Source organism: Megalopta genalis, chromosome 10 (genome assembly GCF_051020955.1).
Source record: "Megalopta genalis isolate 19385.01 chromosome 10, iyMegGena1_principal, whole genome shotgun sequence".
Classification (NCBI taxonomy): Eukaryota; Metazoa; Arthropoda; class Insecta; order Hymenoptera; family Halictidae; genus Megalopta; species Megalopta genalis.
Window position 1 is genome coordinate 14,143,240 of NC_135022.1, and position 22,024 is coordinate 14,165,263.

The window sequence follows — 22,024 nt, forward strand, 5'->3', positions numbered from 1 at the left end:
ATTTTGCTTTCTTTTTCGTTTCGTCTGTATCCTCGTTTCCGAACATACTTTATTTTTTCGTGCTGTTCTCTGTTCTGTTTTTTTTTTTTATTTTTTTATATTCTTTCTAGATTATTTTTCTCTCTTTTCATCTGTTTCGTCTCTTTTGTTTTTTTCTTTTCCGTTTATTTATTTTTTTTTTTTCGTTCGTTACGCCACCAATTCATCAACCTTGACGCAGGACTCAGCGGGATTACGATTCAGTGAACGAATGGATCCAGATCACACGAACACTGGGCACATACGGATGGTGTAACTGCAGCGATGAGCGTGATCACCAGGGTTTTTTGCGTTATGGTGAAAAGCACACAGATTGTCGGGCCTGTGGGAAAGCCCTGCTTTCGTTTTCGAACGTTGCCCCAGGATCGATATCCTTGGGGGTTCGCGCGAAACGGACGCGCCACGGCCGTTCGTACCGTTTCCGCGATCGCGATTTTAGTTTAATACGTTTCGTAAGGCAGCTGGTTGAATCTACGGATGAGAAACAATTAAAAAAAAAAGAAAGAAAAAAAAACGGTGCTTTGTCAAGCTTCACGGGCTATCGCAAATATATCTGTCTGCGTGTGGTCACGGAACAGTTCCGTCTCGAGTTCAGTCAACAGCGAGCGACAAATTTCCATCGAGAGCTTGCAACGTGTACACGGAGAATGAAAATAAGTCGGGAATTGGCTACGCGGTGGCCGCATAAAAAATGCAATAGTCCTCGCCGTATCAGTTAGATTGCTTGGGGAAACACCGTGGCGAGTTACTGTTAAGTGAAAATTGGGTATGCAAGATGTTTCACAAGTTTCTACAGTCTTCAAAGAATTTTAAACATTTCGCGACTCGTTGCTGTAGGATGACCAATTGCAGTGTCCTTGGTTCGTTTTCGGGTATAATTAAATTTATATTTATTGAAAAAGATGTACTAGATTTTCTGTATTTTTTTACTATCTTTATTTTTTAATAAAAATATGTAATGTGTCTTCTTTGATAAATATACAGGTAATTATGCCCGATAACGAACCAGAGGCACAACAATTGGTCATCCCACAGTAACCAACTTCAGTACTTCACATTGTACCTACGCTTGGCGTTTAAGGGGGTATTCTATTGTGAATCTTTGAAAAACTCAACTTTTTCTAACATTTTCTTGAAGAATAGAGGAATGGAACCGGTTACTGCGAGGCGACCAATTGCTGTGTCTTTAGTTTGTTTTCGGGTGTAATTGACTTTATATTTATCGAACAAGAGATATTATATTTTTTCATTAAAAAATAATCAAAATGAAAGAATAACAAAATTTAATACCTCCTCTTCGATAAATATAAAGTTAATTATGCTCGAAGACAAATCAAAGATACGGCAATTGGTCACCCCGGCTTCGCTACTGGTAATCGGCTTCACTATCCTATAGGTTCGAAAATACCTCTACAAAACTTTGTATCTGAATTCTCAGAATTCAAAAAGATCAACTATTTAGTGGACGCAACGAAAAATCGGTTAATTACTCGTTATAACCGTGCTATATAAAACATTATATTCGTTTTTCCCGAAACGGTGCCCATGATATCACAAAAATCTACTTTATCATTTGCCTTTAAAATGTATGTGCACATTCACTATACTTATGCCTATAAACCGTACTAGAAACAACCCTAAATTTTAGGGTTTAAATTGCAAATTACAAAGTACAGCTATTTTTCCAATTTTCTTTTGTTTCAGTACCAGCTATAACTAAACTCATATTGATTAAGAATTTATATGTTTCTTTTCGCATTTTAGTAAGCAAAATGGCCGCAATCATCGGTACAAGTCACAAGTCAAAGATCATCAAGGGACGATCTTTCCCAAATTTAACTGTGCTTGAGAGTATTCGGTGCCGCTAATTTTAACATTCTTGAGCTTAAAAAATTGTTAAATGTTATTCAAACACATGTAAATAAACATCTACATTCACAAAAAAAGACACAAAGAAAGTTAAACGAGAACACAATTTACACTAGAATACCCCTTAAAGAATGATTGTTCTGGTAAATCATTTTGGAGACAAAGAAATTGGTTTATGGAAGATGTTCACTTGTTAAACAGATCCGAAACGATTTGTGGTAACTGTCGGATTTAGTTCTTATTCGATTACTTAAACCGCTATTCGACTATTAATTCCTTCTCATTGACAGAGTACACTTGCAACACTGTATACATTCGGGAGTAACCAGTTGGCTGGCTGCCAAAAGTTTGTGTAACACATTCGGAAGGAATACGGTAACCGCTCGTGAATGTCAAAGATCGTTCATGAAATTTCGATCGAACGGATCGAGAGTCTTGTAAGTATACATCCGCACCATACAGGCTTCCAATAATAACTGGAATTATGAAATGGCCGTGCATCGCGCGGTCTTAACACGGGGCTCCTAAACCATCGACATTCCAATTGCTGCAGAATATTCGAATAACCAAAATATGATCCCTAAAGTTGGTACTTCATAACACGATAGTGGAATTTTCGCGATAAGCAATTTAATATCTTTGCGAAAACGTTTAAATGTGTTCGTCTGTGTCGTCAGTCATTTTTAAAGTACCGAAAGGTGACAGACTTTAATTTATTTATGTCAGAAATATATTCGTTTACTTTTATTAACATTCACTCTTCTTGGAAAGGGAGAAGTCGTCGATCGAACCGGAAGAAAACAATGCACCGCGTCGATAAAAAAAAAAGAAAGAACGAACAGCAAAAATTGCAGAACTTTCCCACATACCCGGTGAGACGACAAGTTAAGGTGATGCTAACGACTCAGTTGCGCAACGATCATTTCAATGCTGTTTCTCACTGGGACTCGTGTTATGTACTCATGAATATGTGCAGTTGCGGTTGCATTAATGAGAAAGTCGATTAGAGAGAGTGAGACTGTGTTTGTGTGCGTGGCCCCACGTACTACCTTGCCCCTGCGCCAGAACTGATAAATTTATCACTCTTGCGTCAGGGTTGATAAATTGTTAACCTTCATCACGATGAAAATTATAAGATTTCATTTCCTTTCCCTTCCAGAAATTGCTCAGACACAGGTGTTAGTCAATTTATGAATGGAAACACATGATTAGAAAATGTCGGTGAACGAATTTTTACGGATACTTCGTTCGTCACTGGAATTATCACAAATTTCAAGTTTTTATCTGATATTGCGCGGATTCGATCATATTTTCCGTTTACTCGGATATTATCGTAAACATCGTAGAAATTCGTGTTTCCTCCGGGATAAATTAAGACTCGATATGATCAATATTATACGTGTGATATCAGTTGTTTAATGTTTCATTGAAATTAGCCAAAGAAAAATTTGAGCGATCCTTATTTCTACAAGGTGTTCCTTTGATATTCGTTTACGTGTCCCACTTTTTATATTTTTAGAGCTACCACGCGTGCAGCTTTTTCTTTACGAGTGAAACGACGCATATCGCTTTTATTCTGCGGATCACCCTGTATGGAGAAAGAATTCCAGCTGAGGAAGGAAATTCCCGTATAATGAAAACCGCGAGGTACAGTATGTGACACAGAATCTGACTCATTCGTCTCTCCGACCCAGCACGTTTATACCAAATAACGAAACTATCGAAATACAAAAGAAAAACATACTTTGAAAGCGTTTCAGCTATTCGACTAGAAGCTTGCGCTGGGAAAGAGGGAAGGAAGGAATCACTGGAACCAATTCTGTGTCACGCACTGCACGTACAGAGTGTCACAAATCACGCGGCCATTCGAAACATTTTTAATATCGGACGAAACCGAATAATCAGCGATGTTGAACACACTGGAAATACAATTGTCGTGATCGATAAAAAATTCTGCGCGCAATCTATTTTCTGAAATCTCCAAATTTCTGTTACCGATGCGTCGTGTCGTGACAATGTCAGGCTATACAGCTCGAAATATTCTCTAACGATCGTAAGATTTCATTCTCGATCGTACAAACCGATTGAATAATTTTGCCAGGGTACGTTTAAATGGCCGTTAACGATTGTTACACACTGCATAGCACGAAGAAGAAACACTAAACTTAAAAATCTTAAAGAAGTTCAAGGTATACACGGTGCTCGCGTAATTTCTAGCCGACTTTCTTTTCGTGAATGGCGAAACGCGTGGAAGAAATGGAAACGTAAACACCGTGCCAGTTTATCATACCTTTCGAACAATAATAATATCGATCTTTAAAAGACGTGATGATTACTTTCAAGTCTGATCAACTTATAGCGTTGAAACGAACATGTTCGCTTACTTTGTATAAACGAAGTAATCGTACTATAAAAATGATAATCTCTAAGATATTTTGAAGGTACAACTGGACTTGGAATATTTGCGGTATTTTACGTTTTTAAGAAACAAAGTCTGAAAACGTAACAAACAATGTTACTTAAGATTTCAAATAAAAAGTCTTCGAGATATTAGATGATTAGTGATTTACCTTTTGGACTGCCGGCATGATGCCGTATGGCGTCACTAATATTGTACCGTATTTTCGAGAATTGGTAATTCTCTCTTACCTGACTCGTTTTGTAGGAAAAAATATTTACTAAGAAAAATTATTTACGATGCAGTCTACATCGACTAACAACATATTAGGTTTCCTAAACAATTTTGCTCACAAGTCCGCGAATCAGATGACAGAAAATTACCTATTCTCTAAACTACGACGTCATGCCAGTAGTCTAAAGGTGAAAACAAAGTAGAAAAAAAAACATATACAGTTTTCCCTCCGTAACAGTCTCTCTCCTTCGACGTCGCAGTCTCCCACCACTCCCTCGTGACGCATCAACCGTGAGGCAGCGGCAAGTCAGCAGCAAATCACCGACCCACGAGGGCGGAGTCCAAACGCGTTCCCACTACTGGCGGGAGTGTCGCCGTGCACTTAGCGGCGCGACGCTACGGAGAGAAAATTGTACGAACCGTTTACGAGAAGAACGTCGAGCCGGTAAATTACGCGAGCATCCTGTACACCAGGCCTGGACAACTAGTGAGTGACTTGCGAGCCGCATACGACTTCTTCCGTCACTGCTCCGCGATCCCCATGATGACGATGTTGCCCAGGCCTGCTGTATGCACGACAGATGGATGCGTAAAAGACAGACCCGATCGCTTCGGAAAGTGTAAGCTCGAGTCGCAGCCGTGTATTCCCGAATGACAACGCGTTAGCCGTCTAAGGTGACGCGCGAGTGTTCGGGAACCGAAACGACCGTTATGGTTGTTATCATCCTGCCTTGTGGTCCGTCGCTTACCAGTGTCGACGATGACGTCAATGAGGTCCATGCTCTTCGCGAAGGCGTCCCTCAGATTGATGTGATGAAAGGACACGATGCTGCCTTCCCGTTTGGCCCTCTCGAGCGCCTCCCGCCTTTTGAGGGCCTTCTCGCGTCTCATCTGGTTCTTGTAGAACTCGGCGAAGTTGTTTACGATAATGGGAATGGGCAACGCGATTACCAGGACACCACATATACAACACACACTGCCGATCACCTTGCCGAGCGGGGTCGTGGGGTAGATGTCGCCGTATCCGACGGTAGTCATCGTGATGCCCGCCCACCAGAACGTCTCTGGAATGCTTACGAATTTGGTCCCGGGCTCCTCCTTCTCGGCGAAGTAGGCGAGGCTCGAGAATATGAGGACGCCCATCGCCAGGAAGAGCATCAGCAGGCCCAGCTCCTTGTACGAGTTACGTAGCGTGAAGCCGAGGCTCTGCAGCCCGGTCGAGTGGCGGGCCAGTTTCAGAATCCTCAGGATCCGCATTATACGAAAGATTTGCACTACCCTGCGCACGTCCTGGAACTGGTCGGTCGCGTTCTTGTTCGTCTCGACCAGGCATAGGGATACATAATACGGCAGTATCGCCAGCAGATCGATCACGTTTAGACCGCCTTTGAAGAACTTCCACTTGTCCGGCGAGGCACTGAACCTAAGCACGTACTCGAGGGTGAACCATGTGATGCACACGGCCTCCACGATGGCGAAATGCGGATTGTCTTGAATGTTCCCCTTCTCATCATTCACTTGCATACTAGGAATGGTGTTGAGAGTTAGTGCGATCGTCGAAAGCACAATAAAGAGTATTGATATCACTGCTATCACCTGGAAAAGCGACGGGTCAACCGGTCAAAGTCGGAGTCATCGCTCGTGATGGAACCGCCGTCACCGGCGATTCTTGTCTAACATTATATCAACGACATCAACTCTCTCTCTCTCTTTCTCTCTCTCTCTCTCTCTCTCTCTCTCCCTCTCTTTCTTTCCCTCTCCCTCTCTAACGATCTGTCGAACAGACGGGCGAAACATCACCCTGGTCCTCGTGCTATTACACAATTTCATGTGGCAATCAATCAAAACCATGGACTGAAACTGGCGTGTGGGTGGAAAGCGATTTGCTTCCATCAAGAATACAGAGCGACGATCGATATAGGGTTCCGCGATCGAGACGAAGAACATGCTCCAGCGAAGAATGCTGGTTTTCATCGACGACGTGATCATTGTTTCAATTCCAAAGAAAAACGGATCCTGTGGGAACGAGCACTGGCTTCTGACGATAATTCTGGACGATACACGCTCACAATACGAGTCTCGAGTCGTTCGATCGTTCGAACTAGAACGACTGTCCGTTCGGCTGATTGCTGGCCTAAGCAACAACGGCTACCACAACAGAGTAAATACCAGAAGCTCTCACTGCACGGAAGCGTTCAACAACTATAAATACCGAAACAAAAACGTTATACACCAAAATACACAAATACTTCACCGTGAAAACAGGAACAGAAGCGTACGATAGACATTGTTCTTTTCGTTTTCTATAATTCTTTTTTTTTCTTTTGGTTTTACAAAGTACGAAACAATGTAAAAATATACAGGAAGCAAGCAACAACTCTGCGTACGTAAAGAAGCTCGTGACAACTCGAACGGCGACGACGATGGAGAACGCAGGATAATTGCGATCAAAGAGTTCAGCGGAGACGCTCGACGATGTCCGGACGATGGGACTTGGCCTCGGGTCGACGACAAAACGCGACCGTGCTTGAAAACCACGTATCGGAATCCTCCGATACGGATCACCAGACGACACCTCTGAACGACGTCGAAAAAGAAAAAAGATAACTAAGGAAAGCAGGGAGCACAATGCGGACTGCTATAACGTTCTAGAGCATTTTCCGCGAGACTGTAGGCCAACGGTGATCTCAGAGTCGCTGAAAACTGCCATAGAATCGTATAGGACGCACAGAGATTCGCACCAAGGGGTATCTCGTCGTTTGATGGCTGTCTGCCCGACGTCGCTCGACTCATTTACAAGTTTGTATACCTGGCGGAAGATACGTGTACAGCGACCTGGCTCGGGATGCGATTTAGGGATAATGTTGTTTGCTAAGCGCGATTTCGGTTACCGTCTCTTGTTCGGTCATCGGTATAGGTGTGAACGAACTCGTTGGGGCACGGAGCCCCTGTCCATCCAGGTGTCGTTAAAATGCTTAAGGCAGTCCATATGTTTGCTGGTGATAACCTGAAGATTATCTGCTTGTCGGACTTGTGTTTTCGGAGCAAAGTTTTATCATTCGTTACATTTAGATCACTGTTGAAAGAGGAAATTCGGATAATTAGCTTGTTAAAACTGAGAGATCGAACGAATGCGTAGATATACGAAATGTTTGAGCTTCTTTCGTTGAATACGAGACACTTTTTTATCTTGTATGCAATAGTATTGTTATTATTTAGACGTTGGGTGGGGTCGATAGGAAAATTAAATTGACTCTTATGTTACTCGATCATAGTGTATATCGTCTAAGATGTTTCACATGATTTTCTAAAATGTATCGAACATTCAAACAATTAATTTAAGCAACGTTACCAGTTTACGGGAGAAATCGTGACAGAAGTATCGAAACTGAAGCACCATTGGAACAAGGACACAAGAACGTGGTTCTTATTGTGTCCAATGATTTTATACTCAACTGTAATCATTCAGACGTTTAATTTAAAAGCCGCGACTTTAGGACCCCGCGAAAAATTGCTGTTGCAGGGAATGTATTCGATTGAAACGGGGAACAAAGAATGATCAGGTCGGTATCTGGGATTCTACAAAGTCGCCGTGTTTCTTCCGCCAAGTACACATTGTTCGGCATGCGTATTAACACATTCTGTTTCGTCCCTTCAAAACCCCGCTCCCTTTTTTATCCACCCTCGAGCAAACCTACGACGCCCAACAGCTCGTAGACCCTGTACCCTGGCAGGCTGGTTGCAATCGCTACAAAGCGAAATCAATTCGTCGCTTCCGAGATAGTTAGCAAAAAACCTTTCTTCAAACAGAAAGAAACAGGCGCTCGCATCGCGTGATTGGAGTGCGGGTGATAAGTAACGGAGACTCGCGGCCCGGAAGCGGAGCGGCAGCCATCTTGGGGAACGATCTGGCGAGCGTTCAATTAACCCTTTGCAGTCGAAGCTATTCGAATTCGAAATCCAAAACATAATTTCTGATCTACAGTATTTCTATTTTATATAATTTATCGCGACTCGTGCGTATGAAATTGGGCCTATTGGGCAAGTACAATGCAATTTTAATAGTCTTTTTTAAAGTATAAACGAGTTTGATGCTCTTCGAATGATTTTGAAAAATAGCATATCAATTTTTAGTGGCGCCTCAGAGCCGCCATTCGAGTGCAAAGGGTTAACTCCGTTTCCTTCCGTACAATTTCCATCGCCGGTGGCAACGAAATTCGGATGCGTGGCTTCCGATGCTCGACTTCCGAGCGCGTTGCGTCTCGATCGCAATTTTACAAGCGGAAACGTGGACGAGGTAACAGGTAGACAAAATGGCGGCCGGCGCGCACGCAGTCTCCCATGCAATAAACTGTCGATGCGTTCTGCCGCGAATACAATAACGGCGGTTTCTTTGTTAGTGGAGAACGTGGCTGGCTCTGTACATAGAATGTGTCCCACCAATCTCGTCTGTACATAGAACGTGTCCCAACAATCTCGGTCTGTACATAGAACGTGTCTCACCAATCTCGTCTGCATATCTACATTGCGGCAAGTGGAATATTAGGGCTAATCTTTACTTTAAGGGTCCACAGATTTTTGACTCTTTTATGTATATTCGCGAAGATTTTGTCGAGAAAACACGAAAAATTCGAGCCCCAAGCTGCGCAAACTATTGGTTCAAAAGTTATACGCGTTCGAAGTTGACGAATTTCAAGCATTTTTCCATACGCGGCGCCGTTAGATGGCAGGACAAGCATGACTGAGTAGCCATTTTGGCTAATCTTTACTTCAAAGGTTATGTTAAGGTTAGAACGCGTATAAGGCTTTGAACGCGTATAACTTTTGAACGAATGGTTTGCGCATCCTGGGACTTGGGAATTTTTGGAGCTTTCTCGACGAAATCTATCGATAAAGAGCCGAAAATCTCTAGACCCGTAAGGCAAAGTTTAACCAATATTAACCACAAGAATTGTTTGATCGCAAGAAATGTTACATTCTCGAGCGAAAATGTAGAGTCAAACCAGTGGTTAATTTTTATTTCTTCTTAATATTTAACCCTTAACTTCTGTCAATTTGGGTCACGAGCGACCCTAACATTGTATTTCTATTTTATTTTTGGAACAAAATTAGAATTATATTTGTTATAATGCATAACTAAATATTTTATATATATATATATATATATAATCCATTATATTTTTATAATAATTTTTATAATATATACATACTTTATTATTTGTTATTTATATATTATATAATCTATTATAAAAATATAATGGATTATATGTAAGTATAATATGTATATAATAGGCAAATAAAAATCTAATTTTCCACGTCTTTAACATTGTATACATTAGCTAAGAATCAAATATCCAGAATTAGATTAACAAATCTTTTTTCATCTTTTATTTGGGGTCTATCATGATCCCAATATATTAAATGGGTTAAATTCAATTTAAGAACAATAGTTCAGATCTCGTTTAGACTTTCACTTACCAGAATTGCCGCTATGTATTTTTCCCATAACCGAACAGTTTTTAATTTAATTTGTTATTCAGAATGAAGTAGATATCGTATTTAAGATTACAGAAGTTGGTGAGACACTCTGTATTTGAACAGGTAAAATTGTAAACTAGTGTCGATTACTTGCATCGGCGCAAGCGTGTGCAGGATAGAGGTTTTTGTTGCAGAAAGCTGTGTAATGCGACATTTTGGTGGGTACAATTAGCTCTGTTAAGTGGAGAAAAGGAAAGTCGTACTGTGGGATCGGGAGGCTAGTGAGAAATTTCGGGAGCTGAGGAAACTTTGGGTGATCAGAATGAAATTAGCGGGTGAAGCTGTCTTTGTGCACTTTCATGATCGGATAGGGATTGTATCGTACAAAATTATTTCGTGTCACCGAAATGATTAAACATTAATTAATTAAGCATTAATTGACTGTAGAGCAGAGCTGGTCAAAAGGTAATTCGATTAATGATTGACGATTATGGCTAACGTGAAATCATGTTCATGATTAATAATTACCACTACTAAGTAATCAAGTAATCATGATTAACGCATAACTTAAGTGATTGAAGCAAATGTAATCGTTGATCATATGTTTATAATTACTACATTTTTGATTATGATTAACTGAAAAATTTGATGTTGTGGTTGTTAATAATAATTCAGAATAGGTTTTAGAAAATTTGCATTTCATGACTCAATGGAAGATTTTTTATTATTATTATTTTTTTTAAGTGATGAGAAAAGCTAAATTAATCATTCGCCCGCGACTACAGATTACAGATTACGTTTAGTAAACTGTAATCATGATTATCGATTTAGTCTAAAAACAATTACTTATTTCATGATTATGATTATCATGATTAGTTTTCGTAATTAATGACATAAGTAATTACAAAATAATCGATTATTGCCCAACTCTGCAATACAGGAGAGATAAATGACAGAATTATTTAACGTTAATAGAATGTAAATTAATTATTGATACGATGCATGTTCTTTTTATGATCGATTCTGTATTTCGTTTGAATTGAATTTCGTTCAAAGTGTTACAGACTGCGTATATAGATTGTAATATTATATAGCAATGTTTATGTAAAATTCGATAAAGTTATTCGATATTCGCAACTTAATCTGGGTCGAATGAAATTTTGACACTGCCATCATTTACTTTCCACTTCCCACTTTCGGTTTCCTGTTTCCTAAACACGCTCCGCAGAAAATAGTGTGCAGGAAATAGATGACAGGATTATTAATAGAACTGAGTCACTCGACAGACATTTGAGTGATGATTAAAAGCTACCTCAACTAAATGGTGTTCGTCGATTTTGATATTGCGATACTTTCATTTACAAATTGCTAATCAAAATGTGAAAAAATATATACATACGGTAATTACCGAAGCTCCAAAGTAAATAAGTCATTCTACACAGCATTTCTCAGTCAATTCACTGGCGAAGTAACCATTTCTAATCATTTTAATTGTTATCATAAATAGACTACGGATTTTATGCAATTACGATAAAAATAGCTAGGTGTAATATAAAACAGTGAAGATATTTAAAAAATTTAAGAGCATCGATATCTTCCATTCATCTTATTGGAATCTTGAAAGGAAAATGTTTAAATGTTGATCAAACACTTACAAATAAACATTGTGAATTTGACTGGAAAAGTGTTACAGTTTCTCGGCGAAAAAAGAGATCACGAAGAAATTTAAACGAAAACGCAATTTATATTAGAATACTACTTTCATTTTGTTCGATGCACTGTACAGTTTAAGAATTTCTCTTTAAAATTTAAGTCTGTCGTGTTGCTTCGTATGAAATAGAATACGTGTCTTAAAGAAACCTCGACCAATTACAAACTCGAGGAAACTCGTGAGACGTGGAAAAATATTGCGCGGCACGGATTAGTGCATCGAATTGAAACCGACTGGATAATGGCAAATCGATTCGTAAATAGAATAATTGTAAGAACCATGAAACCCCGAAGTTATGTGACATTCCGAGTGCGTTTTACGAAAATTGTTTCTCATACATAAAATGAAACAAATCAAAAATTTCGCTATTCCCCGAAATTTCTGCTCAACTTTATATATAATTAACGAAGTCTTTAAATAACGAAACGAAACAAAAAGTAGAGAAAATTTATATGGTTTCCACTAATCCGAGGCATACAGCGCCATTTTGAATTTTATCGAATTTCTTAACGATCGGTTGGTATACGATAAATTTAGACTGAACTTCCAATTAAATGAATTAATGTAAATTGCTTTAAACGACTTTATGCAATTTTGTTAGGCGCATTATATGACATTAAACAATTATGTTAATGCAGTCTCTATTGTCGTCGAAGGTACATGACAATAGAAATTCTCATGAGAAATCGTCGTGCGTGCATGACGCGCCTATTATGCAAATTATGCAATTTACATTAACAATTCAGAAAACTCTGCGCATATACATTATTAGTTAAAAGCAAGATTCATAACGTTAATGTATTTAATATTAGCCACACACTAATATTATTTATAAATTTAATATTATTCACACTAATTAAGTATATTAATGTACTACTTATTTTCATTATTCGTTAATTATGTTAGAATTTCAATTAAATATGCAATCTTGAGCCGAGTGAAAATGTTGCAGGAAACCTCTACGAACAATTCATTGTGAATATAAACAAAATACTAATTTCATAAAAAAAAGTAATGTATTTATTTGACCTACTGATATTATTTTTTAGAAACATTGTATTACCTGATCAAGGAAATTATATGTTGGATATTAGGAATCTGTCGATGAGAAACGGTTTTTTTACAAAATTATGAACGTGTCGAAACAATCAATGAGGACTGCATTGGACGGAAAATTTGGTATGGGAACAATACTTGTGCTACTTTCAACGGAACGTCGATAAATGTTTCGTGAACGTGGCAACAACAAACAGTATATAGGATCAGATTTGATTTCTGTCTAGCCGGAAAACGCGAGCCTAATAAAATAATTAGCTGGCAATTAAACTGGAGCGTGGCGCGATGGTATCGCCGTTGCATGCGGAAAACGACCTTCGAGTTTACGCGTTAACTATTACGTGCCCTTTTAATGCCGTGACGGGAAATCCTTATGAATCTCGAAAAATTAGCCAACACAATGACGTGAAACACAAACGTGTGGTGGATCGAAATCGGCGGCGCAAACCGAAAGCAAAGACTATGCCCCAAAAACAAGTTGAAATAGTGAACAATATTGAACACTAAGATATATATATATATATATATATATATATATATATATATATATATATATATATATATATATATGTTGGCTCTCGTACAAAAATAATTACTACAAAAAAGATAATTAGCTTATTTTACACCGTTCGAGTCAGATTTGCAGTGGATGCTATAAAGAATTAATTATCATTGACCCGATGTTATAATTTACATTGAATTTAGACGTTATTTATCGTTGATAAATATATGTAAAAGTAGTAATAGGCTAATTAATTTCAGGATCAATCGACGACTCAATTTTTCCAAATAATATACACCGTTGAATTTCCAGAATTTACAAACGCTATCGGAAGCGAGTTTCTATAAATAATATTTCCACAGCGAATATACAATAAGATAAAGAAACTACTGATGATAAATGATAATAAAAATAAATAATGATAAAGAAACAGTAACGTTTCAATATTCCAACTTATTTGAAGGCGTAAGGTCGATCATTCGGTGTTTGCACCACGAATCTCAACTCACCGTGTTTCTTACTCTAAATCTCAATGAAGTTACCACTTTTCGAGTTATTTACAAGTTTCTCGAAATAGGTGCATCGAAATCGCCCGCTATGCTCGTAATCGCATTCTTGGTTTATAATTAATAAAACCTGAATTTTCGCTTCTCAAATTATTTAGAAGTTTCTCGAAATAGCTGCGTCAAAATCGTCCACCATGTTCGTTATCGTATTTATCGTTCGTAACCGAGTTTTCGCAAGCGAAAAAAATGTCAGTATAATTTATCACGGTCTCACTCGACCTTTAATTTAAATAATTTATTATTATTTAATTAATTTGAATAACTCCAATGAATATCTCGCCGAACGAAACGAAATTCTCATCGTTTTTATTCCTGGCGAACATCTCACGCGAGGAGTTCCAATAAATTTCAATGATTTAATTATTTTTCGATATTATCGTCATCCGCGCGCTGTGTGCGGAACGTATTCCCGAATTTCTAGAACACAGAGCACTATGAATGGTCGACAGTTATAGTTCCATCGTCCGCGTTTCCCGTCTTTCTATCGTAGTTCGGCTACTCGTATCGTCTAATTGAGTTACGAGTCGCTACCGCGTACTATGCAGTCAGTCGCGGAAAGCTATACACACCCGACACGAGGTGATTCACCTAAAACAACAAGCACATAATCGTACTTTGGCAACTTCCTGCAGTGAAAGTTTTAACAGCATAACTCGCCGGGTATTCACCTTACAGTGCATCCACCTTGCCTCTTTTTCTAGTCAATTTTTCATACGCCCCCGGTATCGATTTACAATTACGTCGGACACAACAATAAGAATAATAACGTCTGTACTACAGTTCTTTCATATGTCCGATACATCTGGCGAACGAGCAGATGCAGGTGCAAAGCAGAGTTGGGCGAAACTTTGTTCGGTTGACGGATAAGAGATAAAAACCAACGAATAAAATTTGACTCAACGCTGTCGAATAAATATCGGAATCGAATAAGATGTTATTCAAATAACAATTCATTCGAATAAGAATTCGTTGGAATAGCAATTCATTCGAATAAGATTTTATTTGAATAAAAATTTGAATAAATTCGAGCAAAAATTTATTCATACAAGAATTCGTTCATAAATGGTCTTTTTCATAGTACATTGATTTATTTCGTCCATGTTAATTTTTTTCAAATGTTGTCTCCAATACTCGTATAAATAGATTCTTATAAAATTACGTAAAAACAAAAACAGTCATCAATTATTCGCAATTATTACGAATAACGAATAATTTTTATTCGAATAAAATATTCGACCAAAATATACTCGTGCGGATAATTATCTTACATATGATATTAATTCGAATCAATTCGAATAATGCCCAACTCTGGTCCAAAAAGAATGTTAAACAATGTAGTACATTTGAAGAAGAAGAATGTACGAACAGTAGTGGTGGACGATTATCGACGCTAGCGCGTTTTTTTTTTGTTACGAATTGTAGAATTAATTTTTCGAAATATTTATCATTCGAATATTTATCACTTTATTCGAACCTTTCACATCACGCGCGATGCTTGACTCTATTTCAGTGTAAATGGATTGACGCAATTCGTCGGAAGCTAATCAATTCGATCGAATATGATACAATCATCTGTAACAAGATGATTTTGCACAGTAGGGCTCGTTCATTCGCATTTTTCTCTAATACTCTCTCTACTATTATCTACTATTATTATCTACTATTATCTACTATTATTATCTGCTATTATCTCTACTAAATCTCTCTCTACTATTCCCGCATCACTTATGAACACTTGTCTGCATCGCCGTCTCCCCCCTGCGTCGCACAGCGCCACGGCTCGAAATTCAGTTTATCTTTCTGGCTCTGTTGCCGACAACTTTAACATTAAATATCTCAAAAACTATAAACCGTCTGCACCCAACACCGGGTATCAGTAGATTCAGTTTTACGAGTCTCTACCACTGTGCAAAATCACATCGAAAAGTGAGCGTCACGCTTGGGGACCTCTCCATCTCAGTTCCAACGTGACTGAATTACAATGAATTCTCCCTAATTAACGCTCAGCTTGCAAACGAAAATAGACAATTTGGAGAGAGGAGATACGATTATTCGAGCCTCGCGGCTCGTTTTTACATTGTTGACGATCAGTAACTATAAAAACGAGCCGCGAGGCTCAAATAATCGTGTCTCCTCTTCCCAAATCGTTCATTTTTGTTTTCAAGCTGAGCATCAATTAGGGAGAATTTACTGTATTGTGATATACGTACAGAACAACTCCTACGAGCATTCTTTACTGGCAACCATAATCTCTTTTTCCAATTTTAATTGTTAAGTACATTTCGCGCTTTCGAAGTTCATATTCGCAATTCCTTTGACGTCACTTCGAAGTCATCCTATACAGATTGATCTATATTCGAAAAACTGGAAACGTCTAGGTATTCGTTTTTTTTTTCAAATTATAGTGAAATCTTCCTATACGCGATTATTCCACACTCTTTTACTATTAAATAGAGGATCTTTATAAATTTTGTGAAACCAACACGAACGACTAAGCCAATTTTAGCGTAACTTTCATCGAATCTAGTAAGTATCCTTTTCGAAATGAACGATTGATTCGATAAACAATCTTGACGAAGGACCAATTAAGAAACCGCTTTCCGCTTCCATCGTCGATAACTATACCCATCCGCTCTCTGAAGTAGCCGCAGTTATTGACCGACTGAGCTTACGCGGTTTAAATATAGTGGAAAATCAATAGTTTCTGTAATATTGACGCATTAAGGAGAAACCCTTGGACGTATACTTGGAGGTAGCGAACCGCCGAGGTGGTGAACCCATCGAGGCCATGAACAAAAGTTCAAACAGTCGACGAAACCTATAAATACCTGGCCCAGCTCGTAACAATGAATTTCTCGAAATTAGTATGCTCAGACTAGTTTCAAATAGTTTACGAACGAATAAAATCTCGTTACCACCCTGCTGTTTCATTGTCTCTCATATACTCGATACAAATCTTATTAAGAATCAAGCAATTAACCCTCTGTAGCTCGTATTTTTAATATCGATATTTTCAAATATCTATATAAAATAGTGAAGTTAGTTATTGTGGGGTGACCAATTTATTTTAATTTGATCATATGTATCGAATAAAACATATCATATTTTTGTACTAAAAAATAAACAAAATAAAAGGAGAAGAAAAATTTAACACGTCTTATTCGATAACAATAAAGTTAATTATGCCACCAAAAAAGAAAACAAAGGCGCAACAATAAATCACCACACAGTAACCGATTCCACTATATCCTAACTCGAAAACAACAAATAACATTTAGATATAAATTAACAACGAATTCACAGTTTCAAAGAAAATTACATTAACTCCGGTATGTGGAACTGAGAGGTGAAGGCTGAAGGTGAAATTAGATTAAAAAACGACAACAAAGTTACACGGAGCTACAAAGAGTTAAGACAAAAGTAGGGTAGATGTCCCAGTTTTCGTGCCTGTCCCAGTTTCCGTGCCCCCGGATTAAAAATGTATAGAAAAAGAAAAGTTTTATATATAAATTGATATACCCCCCTGAATCTTACATGTTTTGATAGGTAAATAAAATAAAAAAATATAGATCATCAATTTATATATAAAAGACACGGAAATTGGGATTTCTACCCTATACTATAAAATATGACTTAATGTCGAATTGTGGTCGAATTTAGTAGATCGAACGCAATACGGTAGGAACATTCAAAGAATTTAAATATACTCTTGAATTATTTTCAACTTATTAAAATAATTCAGAAACGAAATAAATATCTATGTAGATTCTGCATATTGCTATTAATGGTGACAATTTTTATTTCGCATAAAAATCCGTAGTCTACCGACCAATGGCGTAAGTAACGCAACTTTCCTTCGTGAAACACGAAAACATAATCATTTGATTGTTTCAAAACTGTGAAAGGAAATTCACATTGCAACAAATTTTCCCTAATTGACGCTCAAATTGTACACAAATATGAACAATTTAGGAAGAAGCGATACGATTATTCCGAGCCATGCGGCTCGTTTTTATAGTTGTTGACAATCGATAACTATAAAAACGAGCCTCAAGCCTCGAACAATCGTATCTCCTCTTCCCAAATTGTCCATTTTTCTGTACAATTTGTGCGTCTATTAGGGCAAATTTACCGTATTTGTGTGAGCTGATCGAACCATCTATCGAGCTGTTACAGATCATAGCTGTCACAAATCATGATTGTTACGGCCGAATAAATTCATAATCTTGGATCCGGAATGAACATCCAGCCATGAATGCCACGCTCTGCAAGTAACAGCAAACCGTTTCAACAATGTTTCCAAGATTAGTGCAGCGTTCGAATCGATATTCCAAGTCAAGTGGTTATGCCGACTTGAAAAGTGTCCGGGCAAACTCGAGCTTTTAAAACAGGCAATGCGAATAGGAATCGCTGGAAGAGCAGATGAGAATTAACATAGAAAAAACGGCGGTAATCTCGAGGATATTGGCTGGGTCAGGCTCTGTCCCTGTAGCAGAACTTTGGTTCGCGGCTCCGGCGAGTTCGCCACCTCGTTAGGTCGTTTGCGACAAGTAGACGCCCGGAGGAGGTCTTCAGGGGACACTTCTACTGTACTATGGAAGTTGCGGCGTCCGTTGAAGCGTTCAGCATGCTGCGGCCGAGACCGATCGCGCGGGCCAAGCGATAGAGCTACGTTTAAAAAAGGCCGATCCGGAATCGCGATCTTCGTGATCTTCGCGAACTAGCAAAGAGACGAAGATTGTGAACAGGGAAATAGACAGACAGGGGTTCAAAGAGATATCTGGCTGGTTCGGTGTGAGAGAGATTTGGTGAACGTGGCGCAGAGACACATCTTTTTTGTTGTTTCTTTTTTTTCATTTTTTCTTTGTGTCTTTTCTTTTTTTTGTTTTTGATGTTGTCATTGAGAAAGGGTGAGGGGTTCGGTGGGGACACAGGTGCTGCTTTCTTTACCCCGCATCATGTTTCATTCACAGAGCAACAGTGTGTGCAATGTGTATTGTCTGTGGTGTGTAAGTATATTGTTTATGAAACTGCGCCGCCTGAGTGCCTTAATCACTGTACTCGAATAAAGTAATCGATGATCAGCCGGGTATCCGTCCACGAATTCGACGTGCCTGGCCGAAAAGAAACATCGATCACTAAGAGAGCTCGCTACGATCTAGAGCGTACGCGCTATCAGTGCGAGGCTAGGCTAGTGTCACGTGCATCGTTAGGCTACGGAGGGACGGTCTATGTATATGCTTCGGCGCTACGTTTCTTTTCGAACAAACGTCGGATTCGTCTGCTCCACGGAACGTCACCCGTTGCTGATTGTTCGTACGGTCGACAGAGAAGTTAGTTCGTGTCTTCTTTGACATTTCTTTATTGCTTCGTTCGTTTACTACTTCTCGAACTCTGGTTAGTCGCGCGACTTTTCATGCGTGTTGGTACGCGCTCGCACACATCGAATTGAATTCGCTGGTAGCGAAGTTACTATGACATCTCACAGGGAGCGGTGTCGAGAAAGAATCTTCGTGATACCTGGTAATCGCGTATTATGCACTCCCATTATCATCGCGGACCGTATCATGGCCCCGGGTGGGTGGGGGGCATTCGGGGGGTGATTATCTTTTCTCTCATTGCTTTTCTTTGGCTTTGTTTGACTTATCTTTCCGGTTTTCGAGACGTAGGGTTTTTCGTGGTTTTCTTTTTTTCTTTTTAAGGGCTAATAACTAAGTAGCTGGATTAGGCGAGAAATGAGATTAGTGCACGGGTCTCGGTTAACACCACCTAGAAATAAAATACACATTACAGACATCGACACAACCGGGCGACGATAGCGAACCACGATCGGCGATTGCTATGGTATCTGTTCCGGCATTTATCCGTTTGTTCCTTTCCCGCAGCTTTCCGTTTCGACGGCAACGTAAAACGTTCGCTTTCTATTTTACAATTCACGTCGGCGTATCGGAGCATCTCGCTCTCTTTGTCTCTACGGTTCCTCTGTACGTACGCGCACAGGTACACACATATGTTGCTCGTATTTACATGTATATGGACATGTACATATTTACATGGTACTCATCTAGCGAGTAGAGTTCGGTCAATGGAACGAACCAAAAGCGTCGATGCTATGTAACAAGATGAGGGTCTCTCTAATTAGAGTCTGTTTAATGAGTAATCGATCAACTATGCTCGGTTCACGTGATTTCGATCTGGCTTTGACGTGAGATAATTGGCCGCGCTCTAATAACCCGACGAAAATCGTGGTGGTTCTTTTGCTGGGGAAATTGATCTGCGCTTTGTTTTCCGCAACAGTTTCGAAGAGCTTGCTGAAATTGATTCGGCGGTTTGCTCGTTCGGAAACGGAGCGATACACGTTCCGTGACGAACATCAACTTCTTTGCCGATGTAATTTCGATCTCGAATATCTTGCATCAATTCGAATTTCCTTCAATTGTAACTTTCGCTAGAATTCGACTGCGCAGTTGCTTTTCGCAGAAAGGCTGACTTATCTTCAAAAATGATCGAGTAGGTTCGTTAAGCTGTTTTGTTCACCGCCCCCCTCCCCCCAATAGCAATGGTTCCTTCTAAAGAATTTTGAAAAGCAATTTCATATTAAATTCCACCAATTTCAAACGATTTCGTTGTGCATGTCGAGATGAAATTTACCACGATTTTCTAACGTTCCCCTCCGTTCAACCAACATCCCGCAAATATTGATCGCGAACACGCGACGTGCTGTTGAAGAACTACGTGAAAACCATGTTCCGATTGTTTCGTCTTGTCGTTCGCACACGTTCCCAAGCAAATCCAATATACCCTGAAGCGAGAAAACGATGAGAAAGCCAGGATCCAAACCCGATCAGACGATTTGCTATCCGAGCCAACGATCTACAGTGATATCAATGTCAAAAGATCGCATACGTCGCAAACGTTCTCACTACTTTCTTTCTCTATGTTAATACGTGAGCTACGTCGAACCAATGTTTTCTACTATCAACTTGGTAATACCTTTCGTCAAACCGAGGCTCCAGTACAAACTGTAAACGTGGAGACATCGTAAGTAGATTAGTAGACAGATTCGGCAGGAATTTTCGCGCGATAGGTGAACGCGAGCTGTTATCGGTCAGTCGTTCGCCGAGAACAACGATTTCTCCGTAATGTGCCGGCGGGAAAAAGAGAAATCGTTCTCTCTCACACGCGAAATTTTCGAGTCGGAACTGAACGGAAGTAAGTGGAAATAAGAGATAAACTGCGAATGCCGCGGAACAAACTCGGAAAATCGAAAAATCGGTTCACCGATCGTACCGAGGTAAACGAACCGGAAAACGCAAGGGCTGTTACGCAGAAAATCCTCTCCGACTTCGATCGAACTTGCGTGCAATATGTATAGTACTCGTAAACGTTCTCGACGCGTACTTCTTTCAGCGATGGTTATTTATACACTCGAGGGTTGAAAATAGTTTCCAAAGTTGAGAGTTTCTATCTTCAGTATTTTATTTTTTGCGAACAAGCGCATTTTTAGAAAGTTTGTTTTCACGGGTACAGCCAGCCGTCATTAACCATTTTAGTGCCAATCAAAAGGGTTGCGTGTATCCGACACGAGCGAAAAATACCAAACTTGTTTGACGTACTTTGATAAAGTTTCTGAAACATATTATATGAAAATTTCGTAAAACATGATAATTAGAAAATTCAGAAAGTATTTTTAAAAAATATTGAGGGAACCAAATTTGTTCAACGATGTATCGTTCTTTAAAAGTATAAAGGTTAAGGGATAGTTTCAACCTTGCATAAATATACTGCGAATCTTTTTGCAAAAGCAACAGAAACTAAATAAAATTATACTTCCTCTCTTAATAATTTTAATAAACCGAAGAAAAGAAAGCAAACTTCTGAATCTTTTTCTGATGTTTTTTCAAATAAAAGCCGCAGTCTACTAATAAGCGTCAACAAATTGGTATTAAGCCGCTCATGTTTCGAAAAGTTCCTCAACCCTTTACAGTCCAACAATGAGTCTCACCTGTCATCTTAATTTACATGAACAATTAATTCCAACCGTGATTCTTATTTATTGTTTTATTATTTAAACTATACAGATGTGGTAAAAGTAAGTATCTAAAATATATTTTATAACTATCTTTTTTAAGATAAAACTTTAATAGTAAGGTTATAACGATGTACTACAG

General features: G+C 38.9%; 1 protein-coding gene across 3 annotated transcripts in view; it reads right to left on the reverse strand.

Annotated features, from left to right (window-relative positions):
- Shab (Shaker cognate b) overlaps positions 1–22,024 on the reverse strand; it is a 141,685-nt gene that overhangs the window by 97,982 nt on the left and 21,679 nt on the right. For all 3 annotated transcript variants that reach the window (XM_076524906.1, XM_076524907.1, XM_033469724.2), the window contains exon 3: positions 5,290–6,136. In XM_076524906.1, the coding sequence (XP_076381021.1) occupies positions 5,290–6,136 (847 nt within the window). The remainder of the gene's footprint in view (positions 1–5,289; positions 6,137–22,024) is intronic.